This window comes from Ursus arctos, unplaced genomic scaffold (assembly GCF_023065955.2).
Source record: "Ursus arctos isolate Adak ecotype North America unplaced genomic scaffold, UrsArc2.0 scaffold_5, whole genome shotgun sequence".
NCBI lineage: Eukaryota > Metazoa > Chordata > Mammalia > Carnivora > Ursidae > Ursus > Ursus arctos.
Window position 1 is genome coordinate 60,601,336 of NW_026623067.1, and position 15,189 is coordinate 60,616,524.

Here is a 15,189-nt window from a genome sequence, read left to right on the forward strand (position 1 = left end):
CTCCCATTCATTATTGTCACGATCACATCCACCCATCGTTGTGCTAATCTCCAAATCTGTGGCATGCTCTTGGAGTATCTTGGACAAGCTTAAGTTGATTTCCCAGTGCGGACACCTGGGGTGTTAATGTTAAGCTGCTTAAAAAGAAATGGTGTGCTAAGTTCCTTTCTAGTGATGTCACTGTTCTTCCACAGAAATTATGTAGAACTGCACTGAGGCTTACAAATGGTTTGTGATCATTTCAACAATGGCTTCAGCAGCTTGGGAAATGAAGAAAAGGCAACTTCTTACTCTTGCCACTTGTATGCGAATGTTGGGGTGATATTTTCTAGGACTGCTTTTCGCAGTCATGCAATTACTCATGGAAGTCTCCATTACTATTACTCATTCCAGAGATTCCTCTTGAGCCTGCCCCTCACCAAATCTGACCTTAGGTAGGACCTTTAAGCTGTTGACTTAATACACAGCATCCCCTGGGAGAATCTCCTTCACTTTTCTCTGTCCTAAACGTACGCGTGACTTCTCCTTGGTATAGAACTGAGAAGTCTCAAGTATATCTAAAGTTTTTTCTATCAAAACGTTTTCCCTCAATGGTTTAGAATACAGTTACTCAAATGAGGCTGATACTCTGCTCTGTTGACCGAGACACCTTTGGGAGCTGGGTAGCCTTCAGTAAGTGGGTTCCCTCTCACTGGATAATTACAAGTGATGCTGGAAATGAACACATACGTGTCTGGCCATTAGATCCTGGCTGGGGATACAGCAACATGGCTGGTGTAGAAAGTCATCATTACCGGACAGGGAATTGGGCAGGTCAAAGGTTCTGAGTATAGATCAGAAACCAGGTGGAAAGATCTCCCAGGTACCCAGGCACTGCCTTCCCGCTACCCCAGCCCGCGGGCCTGGTGTGATCTGCAGTGTTAGCTCCCAGTCCTGCCAACTTGTCTTCTATTCCCTGTCTTCTTCATTTGGCCTTAACAACCTCATTAAGATCCTCTGGGCTTTCACCCTTGCTTCCTGTTTGTATCTGCTTTCCACTTTTCTGGCCTGGTCCTCACGTTTTCACTCTTATTTCTGCCCCTGGTCTTGTTGCTTGCCACTCATTGCTCCCTTTGTCTGCAGCTTGATGCTCTCAGTGAAATGCCACCAGGGAGTGTGAGCACAGCAGCCCCAGGGGAAATCCTCATACTTTGCTTCCTGTAGAAAGACTCACCTCAGTGATAGGTGACCTCATTCTTTTTCCAAAGAAGTGTTTACCTTTTTCTTATTTAAAATAAAATATTAAATTCCCATTGTGGGAAAAATTGGGAAACTTGGAAGATATACCAAAGGAAAAGCTAGCTAAAGTACCCATTATGGCAACACCAGTATATTGCGACTCTTTTGGTGTATTTGCACTTAAAACGTGTATTGGCATGTTTTCTTTTTGTGGCTTCATTTGGAATGTATGAAAGTCTGCAATGAAAAGAAACCAGTTCAAGAAGTGAGAGCCTTGCTAACAAGTTACTGCTAATGATTTTTTAACTGGAGAAGAACACTTTTTGTATGTCGTTCGTTGCTCAATTTATGAAACAACAGTTCAGTGTTTAAACATTGGTTATAAAATGAAATTAGGGGCGCCTGGATGGCGCAGTCATTAAGCGTCTGCCTTTGGCTCAGGGCGTGATCCCAGCATTCTAGGATCGAGCCCCACATCAGGCTTCTCCACTAGGAGCCTGCTTCTTCCTCTCCCACTCCCCCTGCTTCTGTTCCCTCTCTCGCTGGCTGTCTCTCTGTCAAATAAATAAATAAAATCTTTAAAAAATAAAAATAAAAAAATAAAAAATGAAATTAGTTGAAAAATTTTAGTAGGACTGATATTTTGACACTTGAGATACCTTAAAGGGCAGGTGAAATACCCGGAGGTATCATTACCACCTTAACACACTTAAACCCATTCTGAAAGATCCACACTGCAAGTTTCACTCATTTAATTATTGATGCACTAATTTTGACTCAGCCCAGGACTATAATATATTGACCCTTAGCCAGAGTTGACATGATCATAAGGGCACCAGAAACCAAAGACCTTCACACCTGCCTGGGTTATAGATCTGGCTTCTGACTGGTCAGTTGTCAAGCGGCACATGGTCCGGGTTTGGCTTCTTCCCCCAAGGTGAGTCAGACCCTGGCTACCAGGCATCAGTTAGACCTTTATAATTTTCAGTATATGACTTCCGGGTAGGTTTTTATTTTCATTCTGGCCCCCACCCCCTCATCCCCCAGAAATGATTGACCGCCTAAGTCTCGCTTGGCCAGTGTTACATAACCCATTGTCCTGTCATAATGATGTATTGGCCTGATCTGTTAACATTATTAAAAGCTTAGGTATGCCTTTTGAATGTTTTCTTGAAATTAGTTGGGCATTCTAGAGGTTTCTCACCCACGAGATGAAGGATTGACTCTACCTAATGTTCTTCGGTAGATTGTTCATTTGGCTGATTGATCATCTCAGACTGTGTTTCTGGATCCTCTGTCTGCTTGATGATGATGTGACTGTCAGTGCCAGACCCTCTTCCCACCTGGCTGTTTCTGTGTGTTCTTTAGGCCTTTCTTATCTTAGGTCACTTCCTTGGTTTTCCATGACATTCTGGCTTAGAGTTCCTGGTTTTGATTCTTACGGTATAAGTATAATATAAAGAGTATAAAAATATCTATGTTCCGTGGACAGATATAGAAAAAACCAAGCACCTGTATTTTAATAACATGTCCCATCTTGTTAAAATCAGCACAATTATCCATGTCTTACTTTATCAATTTGTATTATAATTTCCTTTCTGTACACTTTGTACCATTCTCTTTTGATGATGGTTGTGAACTCCTGGCCTTTCACACACTTAACCAGGGTTGGTATCTTCTGCTCTGATGGATCAGATTGATTTACTTTGGTCAGCGGGAGCTCTTTGGGGCCAGCGCCTTTGTCCTTGTAGCATTTGTCCCTGACATTATTGGAAAGATCCTTGCTTTGTGGTCACAACAGGATGTTCAAGGCCTATCGTAATTATTTCTGCTTCGAGACATGAAATAATCTCCCCTCCTAGATTAGGGGTCTGGATTCTGCTTTTCTTACTGTACCAACTTTCTTGGACCATTAAGGCACTGACAACAGCAGGCTGAAGATCAGCCGCCTCCCCTCTGTTTCGTGGCTGGTGTTCCTGCTGCAGATCATGGCCCGACTGCCCCAGCAGTCATGTTTTCAAATGCAGTGATGGTGCCGCAATAGCACACATTTGGGGCTTGCATTTGTGATAATGGCTCTGGTGACCCCACTCCCGATTAACCAGTTGTCGTTCCAAATGCACTGACTGCTTAGGGAAGAAGGGCCCCTCTACAGCACACCTGCAGGCAGGCAGCTGCCTTGCTTACCAGGTTAATTATGTATCTGGCCCTCAGGCTTGGATCCAGAACTCTCTTTGTCTTACGCTCTATGCCCTAAGGAGGTTTAACCTTTTAAAAAACCAGTTAATGGGATGCCTGGGTGGCTCAGATGGTTAAGCGTCTACCTTCCGTTCACATCAAGATCCCAGGGCCCTGGGATCCTGCCCCACGTTGGGCTCCTTGCTCAGCAGGGAGCCTGCTTCGCCCTCTGCCTGCTGCTCCCCCTGTTTGTGCTCTCTCTCTCGCTGTCAAATAAATAAAATCTTTAAAAAACAACAACAACAAACTGGTTGTTGGCTTATACCAGACTGATGGCGGGTCTGGCAGAGAGCATGCTTGCACTTACAAATAAGCCTCCTAGACAGAGTTTCTTTTTTTTTTTTTTTTTAAAGATTTTATTTATTTATTTGACAGAGAGAGAGACAGCCAGCGGGAGAGGGAACACAAGCAGGGGGAGCAGGAGAGGAAGAAGCAGGCTCCCAGCAGAGGAGCCTGATGTGGGACTCGATCCCAGAACGCCGGGATCACGCCCTGAGCCGAAGGCAGACGCTTAACGACTGTGCCACCCAGGCGCCCCCTAGACAGAGTTTCTAACCCAGAGGGCAGGTTCTGCGTTTATGTCTCAGGAGGGATATGTGGAGACGGCAGTATTCGGGATTAAGATGAGAAGGATGATAATACCTTATGTAGCTTTCAAATCGCTCCTTGTTCAAAATTCTCCCCACACTCTCGACCATACTGTGTCCTCCTCTTCCTATCCTGAAATAGTATCAGGACTCCATCTTTTTGTCCAACTCAATTGTAAGCTCTTCGAGATCGTGAGCCATGCCTTGTCGCCGAACACAGCACATACACAGCCCTGATGCCAAATTAAGTCTCTGGAGTTCATATTTTTAAGTTTTTAGCTGGTAAGGGTGCCTCAGAATTCTTTTTATTTTTGCTTGAATATTAGGTGAAGAACACTGGATTTTGACATGATACTGGCAGGAATGTATATGATTAAGATGGAAAAATAATTTAGCTCTCTGGATGAAACTATTTGAAACATGGTACTCGTGAGGGAAAATAGTAAAAGGTTCTTTGTGTTGAATAAGCAGAAACTCCTGGATTAGTTCTTAGGAAGTTGTTAATTATTATTAATTGGTTATTAATAAAGGACAGAATCATTTAACAAGGATCATAGTAGTAATGAAAGCAAACAATTGTATGCCTGGCACTGTTCAAAGTACTTTACAGGTGCAATCTCATGTAATCCTCCCCATATACCTATGTGGTACATCCTGTTAATAATCCCATTTTCTAATGAAGGAAGTTGAGGTACAGAGAGACTAAGGTCACACATCTAGTACATGGCAGAGTTCGGCTGTGTGACACCGGGTCCTGGGCTGTTACCGGCTTCGTCACTGGCCTCAGAAGGGAGTCATGCGTTTGCCTACTACCAAGAAAACTGAAGACAGCATCCAACTTGAGCATAGGCCTCTCAGCTGTTAATTTTAGGAAGTTTTAAGATGCGAAATCGTGGAACCTCAAAACTGGAAAGACCTTGAGAAGTTACTTCTGTCCAGGTCTTCATTTCAGAGATGAGGGGACTGAAAGCAGTGGGTTATGTGACTTGCTCAGAGTTCCACATCTAGATGGGGCCGGTCTTGCAGCCAGGATCTGGGTCTTAGGATGCTGCTCCCATGGTCTTTCTGGTTCGCCTGAGGCTTGGATTTGTAAGCATTCATCTCACAGGCCACACCATAAAGTGAACTGCACAGGATCTGATCCAGAAAAGCTGAAATAAATTCAGCTCCTACCTTGTAAGTTTGCATTTCATTACTATTGCACCTTTTAATGTGTACATTGAAAGTAGTAGGAAAAGCCCTGATAGGTTTGTTTTTTGGTGTTTTGTTTTTTGTTTTTCGTTTTTTTACCGTATTGCTTCCTGAACTTGAACTGATACTGTTTGTACAAATGGGAGCACATGGGCCAGAGAGGCTTTTGCTACCTCAGGGCAACCTCTCTGTAACTGGCCCCTCTAAGCTACACGAGTGTGCTGTCCCTCTGGTGTGAGAAGAGCCTCCCTATTTCACACCAAGTACTTTCTTATTTGGGGGAAGCTAAGCGATGGTGACATTCGTGTCCTTGGCTTCCTTTGGAATTGCCCTCGCACTTTGTATTGGCCCTTAGGCACGAAAGGTGCTTAAAAAGTTGTGTCGAAGAGCTCCAAGAAATTGGTGTTTTTTTTATATTGGACAGGCTCTTCTTTTAAGATCAAGACTCTGGATTTCCTATGCGCTGCAGGTAGTGAATGGCCTCATTTGAATTTAAATGCTTGGGAAGGAGTGGGCTGCTGTGGCTGATTCTCTTCAGCATGGGAAGAATGGATGAGTACACAGTAACCTGCCCTTCTGAGTGATCTGGTTGGAAGTGCCTCCCACGCAGAAAGTCGTTATAAAACTCCCACACGGTGAAAAGTGGGGCTTTTCAAAAAGCTAATAATTGAAGCTTCAACACTGGAGGCAATAAATGTTGAAAATTGAAGCCAGATAAAAAATATACATTAACATTTAAACATTTTTGGTGAAAGTATGTATGTGCAAATGAGATTTCTAACTGATCCATACCAATTTCAGAAAATCTCTTATTTCAAATCGCGTTAAAAGCCAAGATTGTTTGATCCAAAAGGTAACTTCTCAGCACCACCTTGTGGTAACTTTTAGTTAAACCAGGATGTTGGCTTATTGTAGGATTTATGTTAGTATTACAGCGAGCAGTGGGGAAGTAGAAAGTGTAATTGGAAATAGTCACCCAATTTCTTCAGTACCACAGGGGAAAATTAGCACTTTTGTTTAGTATAATAGTTATAATTCCTATTACCAACAAACCTATATTTTGTGGAAGCCTAAACGCTCTTATTTTAGGAACAGCGTGGCAGAGAAAAATATTTTTTATGGAGTAGATATCCTATGCATAGTAATTAAATGAATGGATCAGTAGAGGAAAAAATGTGAAAACAACTGAGATGAAATTACTAAAGTAGTAATTAAAAAAAAAATCATTCCCAGTAAGAAAGGATGCCATCCCCTGACCACACAGACAAGGTGGGATTGACTGAGAAACAAGACAGAAGACCACAGCCCAGAAATCACAGGGTGCAGCAGAGCAAGGAGCTGCCCTGGGGCTTGCTACAAGCAATCCAGAAAAAAAGATCCCAAAGCCAGCGTTACCCCGGAAGCCCCAATGTGAGAAGGCAAGACATGGGCACCCTCATGGTGTCAGCCCCATGTTCCCAGGTGGTCTCCCTAAGACTGGCTCCTGTCATGGGAACCTGTGGTCCACAATGGCAAAAAGCAAGTCCCAAGCCCCACGATGAGCCCCAGATCAGGGAATGCCAGACAGTTGAGGGAAACCAACCTCTGAAAGTGGCATTAGATTCAACAAGAAGACGTGCCAGCCAAGGAATAAAGGACAATATTAAAATAGGTGCTATTGGTAATTTATTCAACTCATCACTTATTGAATACCTAAGCTTACAACAACAAAAAAAAAGATAACATTAAGAAAGAGGAAAACTGGAGGGGGCACCTGGCTGGCTCTGTCAGGAGATAGTACGACTCTTGATCTCAGGACTGTGAGTTCGAGCTCCACGTTGGGTGTGGAGATTACTTAAAAATGAAACCTTAGGGGCGCCTGGGTGCCTCAGTCGTTAAGCGTCTGCCTTCAGCTCAGGGCGTGATCCCAGGGTCCTGGGATCGAGCCCTGCCTCAGGCTCCCTGCTCTGCTGGGAGTCTGCTTCTTCCTCTCCCACTCCCCCAGCTTGTGTTCCCTCTCTCGCTGGCTGTCTCTCTCTGTCAAATGAATAAATAAAATCTTTAAAAATAATAATAATAATAAATCTTAAAAAAAAAGGAGGGGGGCACCCAGGTGGCTCAGTTGGTTAAGCATCTGCCTTTGGCTCAGGTCATGATCTCAGGGTCCTGGGTTGGAGCCCCGCATGCATCCAGCTCCCTGCTCAGTGGGGAGTCTGCTTCTCCCTCTCCCTCTGCCTCTCCTCCCCTCCACACCGCTCTGCTTGTTCTCTCTCATTCTCTCAAATAAATAAAAATTCTTAAAAACAAACAAACCCCCCCCCACACAGCGTTAAACACTTTAATTATAGATAGAAAATTGGTTGTTAGAAGACATTTTATGGATGCCTCCTACTTAAATTTTATTGTCACATTTTCAAAATTTCTCCCATTAAATTGTTTCTATTTTCTTTGTAGATTAGTTCATGTATATTTTTTAATTTAGTTGTAAAAAGAGAAGAGAAAGAGGTAAATCAGATACTATGAAAGAAATTGGAGGATGATTTTTTGTCATTTCTTAATGTGTGGCTTTTATTTTCCTAGAATTCTTTTGCAGTTTTGCCATACCTATCCATTTAATTCTGTTTAATTTTGTAATATCTGTTAGTACAAAGGAACAGTTGAAGAGGTTGACATTTCATTTGTTCCGCATGATATGGGCTCCCTTTTAACAGGAATATTTTTTCCACGTAATAATGAGTTGAGAAGTGGTTCATAAAATATTATAGTTTTGAAAATGTCAGCTTTCTAGTTTTAATGACTTGTTTGGAGTGAACCTTTGGTAATAAAGTCTTCAGAGGCTGTGTAAATAGTTTTATATCCCTGATAATCTCTAAAGACATAGAATTTAAACTAAGGAATGTATCCCATCTTTCTAGCTTTGAGTTATGAATACATAATGCCTATTTTATATTGAAGAATGTTCAGAGTCTAATATGTTTTCCACCTGTGGGTAAGATACGAAAATCGTATTGGAATTTAGTACTAAAATTACAATTACCATATGTTTAAAATGTCATTTGTTCTTTGTTCTTTGGTTGTGGTTTTGATGGAAAAGGGGGGAAACCAAAGAAAGGTAAACTTGCCTCCCCAAAAAAATATTTAAAATTCAAAAATTCATTAATAGGCATTTCCTGGAAGAAAGAGACATGGAACAATTTGTGTCTAAAAACATGTTTACCCTTACAACTAACAAAAGGGAATGCAGACGTAATGTTTTTGGCTATCAGATTTGCAAGATTTTCTTTTTTTTTTTAATAATAATAATATTTTTTTATTATGTTAGTCACCATACAATACATCCCTAGTTTTTGATGTAAAGTTCCATGATTCATTACTTGCGTATAACACCCAGTGCACCATGCAATACGTGCCCTCCTTAATACCCATCACCAGCCTATCCCATTGCAGGATTTTCTTTGCTAGTATTCTGTGGTAAGCAGGCAAAGAAAGTGGCATTGTCATGTATTGGTGGTAAAATAAGGTCACACCCTTCAGCGGATTCTTAGGTTCAGCTAAGCACTCAGTGTCTCCTGATTGCCATAAACCATGTCTGTACTAGTTGCTCAGAAGGATCTAGAAACCGGGAAACCCAATCAGCTGGCAGGACAGCATCAAGTACCATTTGAAAAGGCTTGATCTTGAACTTCAATGAAATTTTATGCATTTTATAATCTCCCCAGGTGCATCTCACCTCAGCATCTGAAGTGATGATCTTGAAATATATTGAGCCAATGAAATCATTCTTAGTTCATTTTCTCTTATTGTATAATTTCTAAATTCTATTTAAAATCTCATAAATTACAAACCTATAAAAAATAATAAAGTGAATACAGATTTTTTTTTTAGTTGGTCTATAGGATTACTCTTTGGGGGTAAGGAAGTTAGGATCATCATGGAAAGAAACTGTACTTCAGTGATTAGATGGGGAAAGCCATATAACCATATATTTGCACATTTGGTAAAATTTAGATGCCAGCCCTCTGCTCTTTTGTCAAGTTATGGATAGGTTAGTGCGTGCCATTGTTACTTCCTAAGGAGTTTTAAATACACACACACACACACACACACACACACACACACACAATTTATTCTCCATCTTCCACTTAGTCGTATGCCCATATTGTGGTTTATCACCCCATCTGCTGATAGTCTCGCCACTCTATTTATTTGTTTCAGAAAATGTAAAACAAATAGGTCTTCAAAGGGTGTGTGGTACTTAAAGGAGTATCGAAAAGGAATATATAATTTGAGCTGTACTTTCAACAAAATAATCATAGAAGGAGTATCGACAGAAATGTTCGCTGGATTTATTACTGGCTATTTTGTATAAGGTTTGTTTCTTATTCTCCCTACAAATGGGTGGTAGAGAGTTAGTTGACCCAACGGAAATGCCATGTTCTAAAGCAGACCGGTCTTTGGGACTTAGACTATGGTTGTAGTCCCCCTCCACCAGGGACTGTGTTACCTCAGTTTCTCCATCTATAATATGAATGGATTAGATGAGATAATCTCTTAGGTCTTTCTTAACTAAAAAACCCTTAGGACTTAAGTAATTTTTTTATGCTAAGATGTGTGATGATCAAACTTCTGAACTGATGATTTTATGTTCTGTCTTTCAGTTTATACCTGTTCAAACTAGGAATAGCACCCCAGATCCAGGATTTGTTGGGAAAAGTAGACTTCACAGGTACTACTCTTTATGATTTTTACATTATCATTTACTAAGAAAAATGTATCAATACTTTTGTTTTCCTTTTGATAGCATCGATTCCCATTTTTCCTCTATATTGATCAGAGGAGAAAACATCACTATCTTGTTTGTATTCAACCAGTTTTCCTTTTCCCCATATTGGTGAAATGAGAAATAGGCTGACTTCTTCCTCAGGTTCTTGTTTAGAAGTGCCCCACCTTCTTGATGAAGACACTTTTTTCTCTCTCTTTTTTTTTTTTTTAAATAATGGCATGGCATTTTTAATTTTCTTTTTTTTGTTTATTTGTTTTTAGAGAGCATGCACGTGCAGGGGGGAGGGGCAGAGGGAGAGAGAGAATCTTAAGCAGGCTCCACACCCAGCATGGAGATCATGACCTGAGCCAAAATCAAGAGTTGGTCACTTAACCGACTGAGCCACCCAGATGCCCCCTTTCATATTCCTTATTCAGAAAAATAAGCCTCACGTTTCTGGGAGCGAGACTGTGGGGTGAAGACATTTCTTGATGTGAATATATTCGTTCCTGCTTCCATCTCTGTGTCTTTCTTTGATGTTGTTTGTTGTTGTTGTTCTTTTTCAGAGGAGGAAATTAGTAATATGAGAAAGGAACTTGAGAAATATGGAATACAAATGCCATCTTTCAGCAAAATAGGTGGTATTCTGGCTAATGAACTGTCAGTGGATGAAGCTGCTTGTGAGTCTATTTAAAATCAGAGCTTACTGTTGACTTGAGACTTAACCTACACTTTGTTGATGTCCGTTCCAAGAAGGAGCATATTTAGAAGATACTTTCAGCCCCCTTTCGAAGTTTTTATTGGATGTATTGTAGATGGTTAAGTTGAGCATATGAGAACATAACCCTGTAATTGATTTAGACTTTACACATGTACTTGTGCAATGTGAATTAAAAGTTTTCATAAATACCTTTAGTCACAATATGTCTTTGCTTTTTGCGTCATCAGATTTTATTGGTAGAGTACATTGCTATATTGTCCTTCTGTGTTGCAAGTTCAATTGCCAGTATCATTTGGAAACAAACTGGTACTTTAACAGTGTCCACATCCCCTGTCAGCCCCTGGGGGTTGACATACCTCTTGGTTCATTTTAGCCACTCATAAATTCATAGAGGTCACAGGGCAGATGCTGAGACAGGACCCAAGTGAGATGGGCAGGTGGAGAGGTTGTCAGAGGGGTGCTCTGTGAAGTGTCTCGGGGGTCTTCTCTGGCCTTTATAACTGGAAGCCAGAGAAGAAAGTAAAACTGCTTACGTTTACGCTGTGTCTGTGCAACTTTCCATGTTGTCTTTGGCTCATGAAAATCTTTTTTTTTTCCCCCTCTTTTCAGTGCATGCTGCAGTTATAGCCATTAATGAAGCTATTGAAAAAGGAATAGCAGAACAAACCATTAAAACGCTAAGAAACCCAAACGCAGTTTTAACTTTAGTAGATGACAGCCTTGCACAGGAATACCAGAAGGAACTCTGGGAAGCCAAGAAGAGGAAAGAGGAGAATGCAAGACTGAAGGTATTAATTAGATTCTCAGTCATACAGCTCTGAGTAGCTAGTTTGAAGAAGCCTTGGTGTTAAAAGTGATCGTTTTAAATCACCTGGCAGTGATCTCTGTAGCCATAGGTAGTTGGCTGGGGTGAAATGTGGGGGTAAAAGCAGACCACGCACTATGTAAAGAAAAGAGGTTTCCTTTTATGCTTATTCTTACGGGTTACAAGGATTGACAGTCATGTTGTAAACTTATGACTTACCTGGGAAGTGTGAAAGTAATGGCTCAAGATCGTCCCTTGTTGGGCATCGTCTGCAGACCTTGTATTAGCCGAGTTACCTGTAGATTGATTAACAGAGGTTAATGGTTCGGTGTGGTGAAGTTGAGAGCTGATGTTTTTGAAGTCGCTCTCATATTTCGCCTTCCCTCCTCTGCGAGGCAGCCTGACCTTGACTTCTGCCTTCCTGTCTAGCATTACTTAGGACAGCTCTTGTTGGCCATCTTTCTCCTACTTAGGCTCTTGCTGTGTCAGCTTCAGCTCCATTACCAAAACTTCCCACTTGCTCTTACTGCCTTCTCTCACCTGGTGGCCTCTGCCCGCCCCGCCTGCCTGCCCCACCCTGCCCCGCCTGCCCCACCTGCCCCGCCCCACCCTGCCCCTCCCGCCTGCCCCGCCCTGCCCCGCCTGCCCCACCCGCCCCACCCTGCCCCGCCCCGCCCCACCTGTCCCACCCTGCCCCGCCTGCCCCGCCCCGCCCACCTGCCTCAGGTTGGCTGCTCAGCGGGCTCCCCTGCTGCTTCAGGGCACAGTCCTCCTCTGCCTCTCAGCGGCTCTTCTCCATCCTCCCTGTGCCTACGGGGATTCTTTAAGGTCTGACCTGGAGTCACTTCTGTCTCTGTTCCTTCTCAGACAAGCTCATCCACTTGCTGGGGAAATCAGCTGTCAGCTTGATACCAGGCCCCTCGAATGCTCCTCCAGACGACTTCATCTCTTTGTCCCATGGGCCTTGCCCTTCACCAAGTAGGGAGAGTGCTTATTTCTTTTTTTTTTTTTAAAGATTTTATTTATTTATTTGACAGAGATAGAGACAGCCAGCGAGAGAGGGAACACAAGCAGGGGGAGTGGGAGAGGAAGAAGCAGGCTCCCAGCAGAGGAGCCTGATGTGGGGCTCTATCCCATAACGCCGGGATCACGCCCTGAGCCGAAGGCAGACGCTTAACCACTGTGCCACCCAGGCGCCCCGAGAGTGCTTGTTTCTACCCTGCCCTTCTCACACGTGTGCCCATGCTGATTTGCCTCTGAAATGATTTCCACGATGTTTCAGAACTCTGTCCATGTCCCCCCACCCCCGTATCCTATCCCTCATTGCATTCTATTGCCTCTTCTTGCCAGGCTTACATCTGTCCCACACCTTCTAGTCTTACCACTCTGGCCCCAGCACTGCCCCCGCCCCCACCATGCCTCAGTGTTTTGCTCACCTTCCTCACAGGTGGCCCTGCTTCCTCCCATTCTGCCAGCCAACCCCCCTCGGACCTAGAGGTTGCAAAATTAATCTTTACAGATCGGATGTCAGCCCCCGAAAGCTCCCTGGGCTCCCTACTGCCTACTGAGTTAAGTACAGGTCCTTCGCTTGGCTTTAAAAAGCCTCTGGAATGCCCGCCCAGCTCCCCATCTTTCTGGCTAACCCTATACACTAGGCTGTAGCCCAGCGTGCGAAGCTCTCTCACCTTTGTGACCCAATCCTGTGGTCTCCATCCTGCTTCCCACTCTGCCTTTATAATTGCTCTGTTCCTCCAAGCCCTCCTCAATTGTTTTCTCTTTTTCAAGTGTTACTTGAGAGGAGAATATGCAATTCTCCTCTAAAATGTATTCTATGTATATTTGTTATTTATGGTGTCAGTTTTATTAGACTGGATCAAAGGAAATTGCCAACATTCCACTGACTTCCATCTACAAAATGGCGGTATGGTCAAGTGGTCCAGCATGATGTTTGCCACGTTAGACAATCGGGCCCTTTCAGAGAGTCGCCGGGGCCGCTGTTCGTCTGTGTAATCTTTGCCAGGCGTATCTAACCCTGGTGCCCTGCACAGAGCAAGCACTTTTCAATGCTTATATTGAATTCAAATGAATATAAGTAAACGGCTCTTCTCACTCTTTGCATTTTGCTTTTGAATAGCGAGCTTTGGGAACATTTTATTTAACCTCAGGAATCAGTAAAGACTTTGTTTTGTAGAATAACTGTATTTCAGAAGAAGAAAGAGATGCATATGAAGAACTGCTGACCCAAGCAGAAATCCAAGGCAACATCAATAAAGTCAACAGTAAGTAATGGACTGTGTGAAGGAAATGGATACTGTCAGAAGACGCAAATTGTCCTTGTCAGAATCTCACCAAAACTCTCAACTGGTATCCTTGTAAAACTGCCTTATGTGATGAAAATTCCACTCAACGCCAGTGTTATTCTTAATAGTGGTGCATCGTGTGGCAGTTTTCCATGGAAATTTTGGGCGATCTTGTCCCCTTGCTCATGCCAAGGATCTCAAGGTGTCTTGAAGCTAGTTTAGCTATCCCTTCCTGTTTTATCGTAGGTACAGTGTATGCATGGCGTATTTTGAACCTATCCCTTATTGGGCTGATATGGAAAGCTATTTAGTAAAAGATTATGACTTAAAGATTGTTATTTCTTGCCCATGATTATGTGACAGTGTTTGACTGGAATCGAAAAGGTATTGTTGACGCCGCTGCTCTTAATTACTTAGTCTGCAGTTGGTAAGAATTATTTTCTTACAGCTCGTATAGTTTTTTGGCACGTGAGTGAGACTGGATAGGCCAATGAAATGGCACCGTGGCAGGTTCGAATCCCACGTCCCTGAACCTCTATGGAGTCTCACAGTTCAGTTCCTTTCTGTACCTGTGTCTGTTGTGTGACTATAAGGAACAGAAAGCTCAGGTAATTAAAATGAGCCTATGCAAGGTCAGAGAGACTAGTCTCTTTAGCAGTCTTTTCTCCCTCTCTAATAAAATTTGGTTTTACTTGAGGCAGTAAGGAATTCTACTTGACATTTATTTCCCCTAGGGCAACCTAAAGAGCCCGTATATACACAAAAAACGAATACCTGAAAGGCCATTTAGCCCCTTTACTAAAGCCTGTGAACCATCTGTCAAATTTAAACTTGGGAGTATCCACTAATTACAGCACTCCAAACTTCGTCTTTGATTCCACCTCATAGATGATCTTTGAATGTTCTGAACACCTTCAAAGAAACTATAGGTTTTACCCAGAAGTTTGCTCCCAGGTCCTTGTAGAGACCTACCCAAAGGGTTCAAACACTAATCAAGGAGGCCCTGAGAAAATTGATGTAAATATCTAGGAGTTAACATCTGAGTAGGTTTGAGAATTTCCCTCACACACAAAACTGCTGAGAGCTCCCCAGTAACTTTTTTTAAGGGAACACCTTAACATTGTGGAATGCAAGTTCCTCTTCTTTTATTCTTATTCAATTTTGAACATATTGGTGATGACACATGAAATACAACTCTAAGTTTCTCTTTCTGCTCTATTGGAAAGCTGAGAATTTCGTGACGCTCGACAGAAATGAATTGCAGGAAGAAATTAATATTGCCAGCAAGACAGCTGAGGTCCATACACTTGGTGAAGAAATGATTCCGTAGCCTTCTGCCATCCTTTATTTTTGAAAAGTTTATAACCACTAACACAGGTTTCTTCTTC

At 42.5% G+C, this 15,189-nt stretch overlaps 1 protein-coding gene across 1 annotated transcript in view; it reads left to right on the top strand.

Annotated features, from left to right (window-relative positions):
* Positions 1–15,189, top strand: part of IQGAP2 (IQ motif containing GTPase activating protein 2) — a 273,778-nt gene that overhangs the window by 152,234 nt on the left and 106,355 nt on the right. Inside the window, exons 6-9 of the mRNA XM_026498758.4 lie at positions 9,872–9,939; positions 10,542–10,655; positions 11,306–11,484; positions 13,693–13,780. Of these exons, the coding sequence (XP_026354543.3) occupies positions 9,872–9,939; positions 10,542–10,655; positions 11,306–11,484; positions 13,693–13,780 (449 nt within the window). The remainder of the gene's footprint in view (positions 1–9,871; positions 9,940–10,541; positions 10,656–11,305; positions 11,485–13,692; positions 13,781–15,189) is intronic.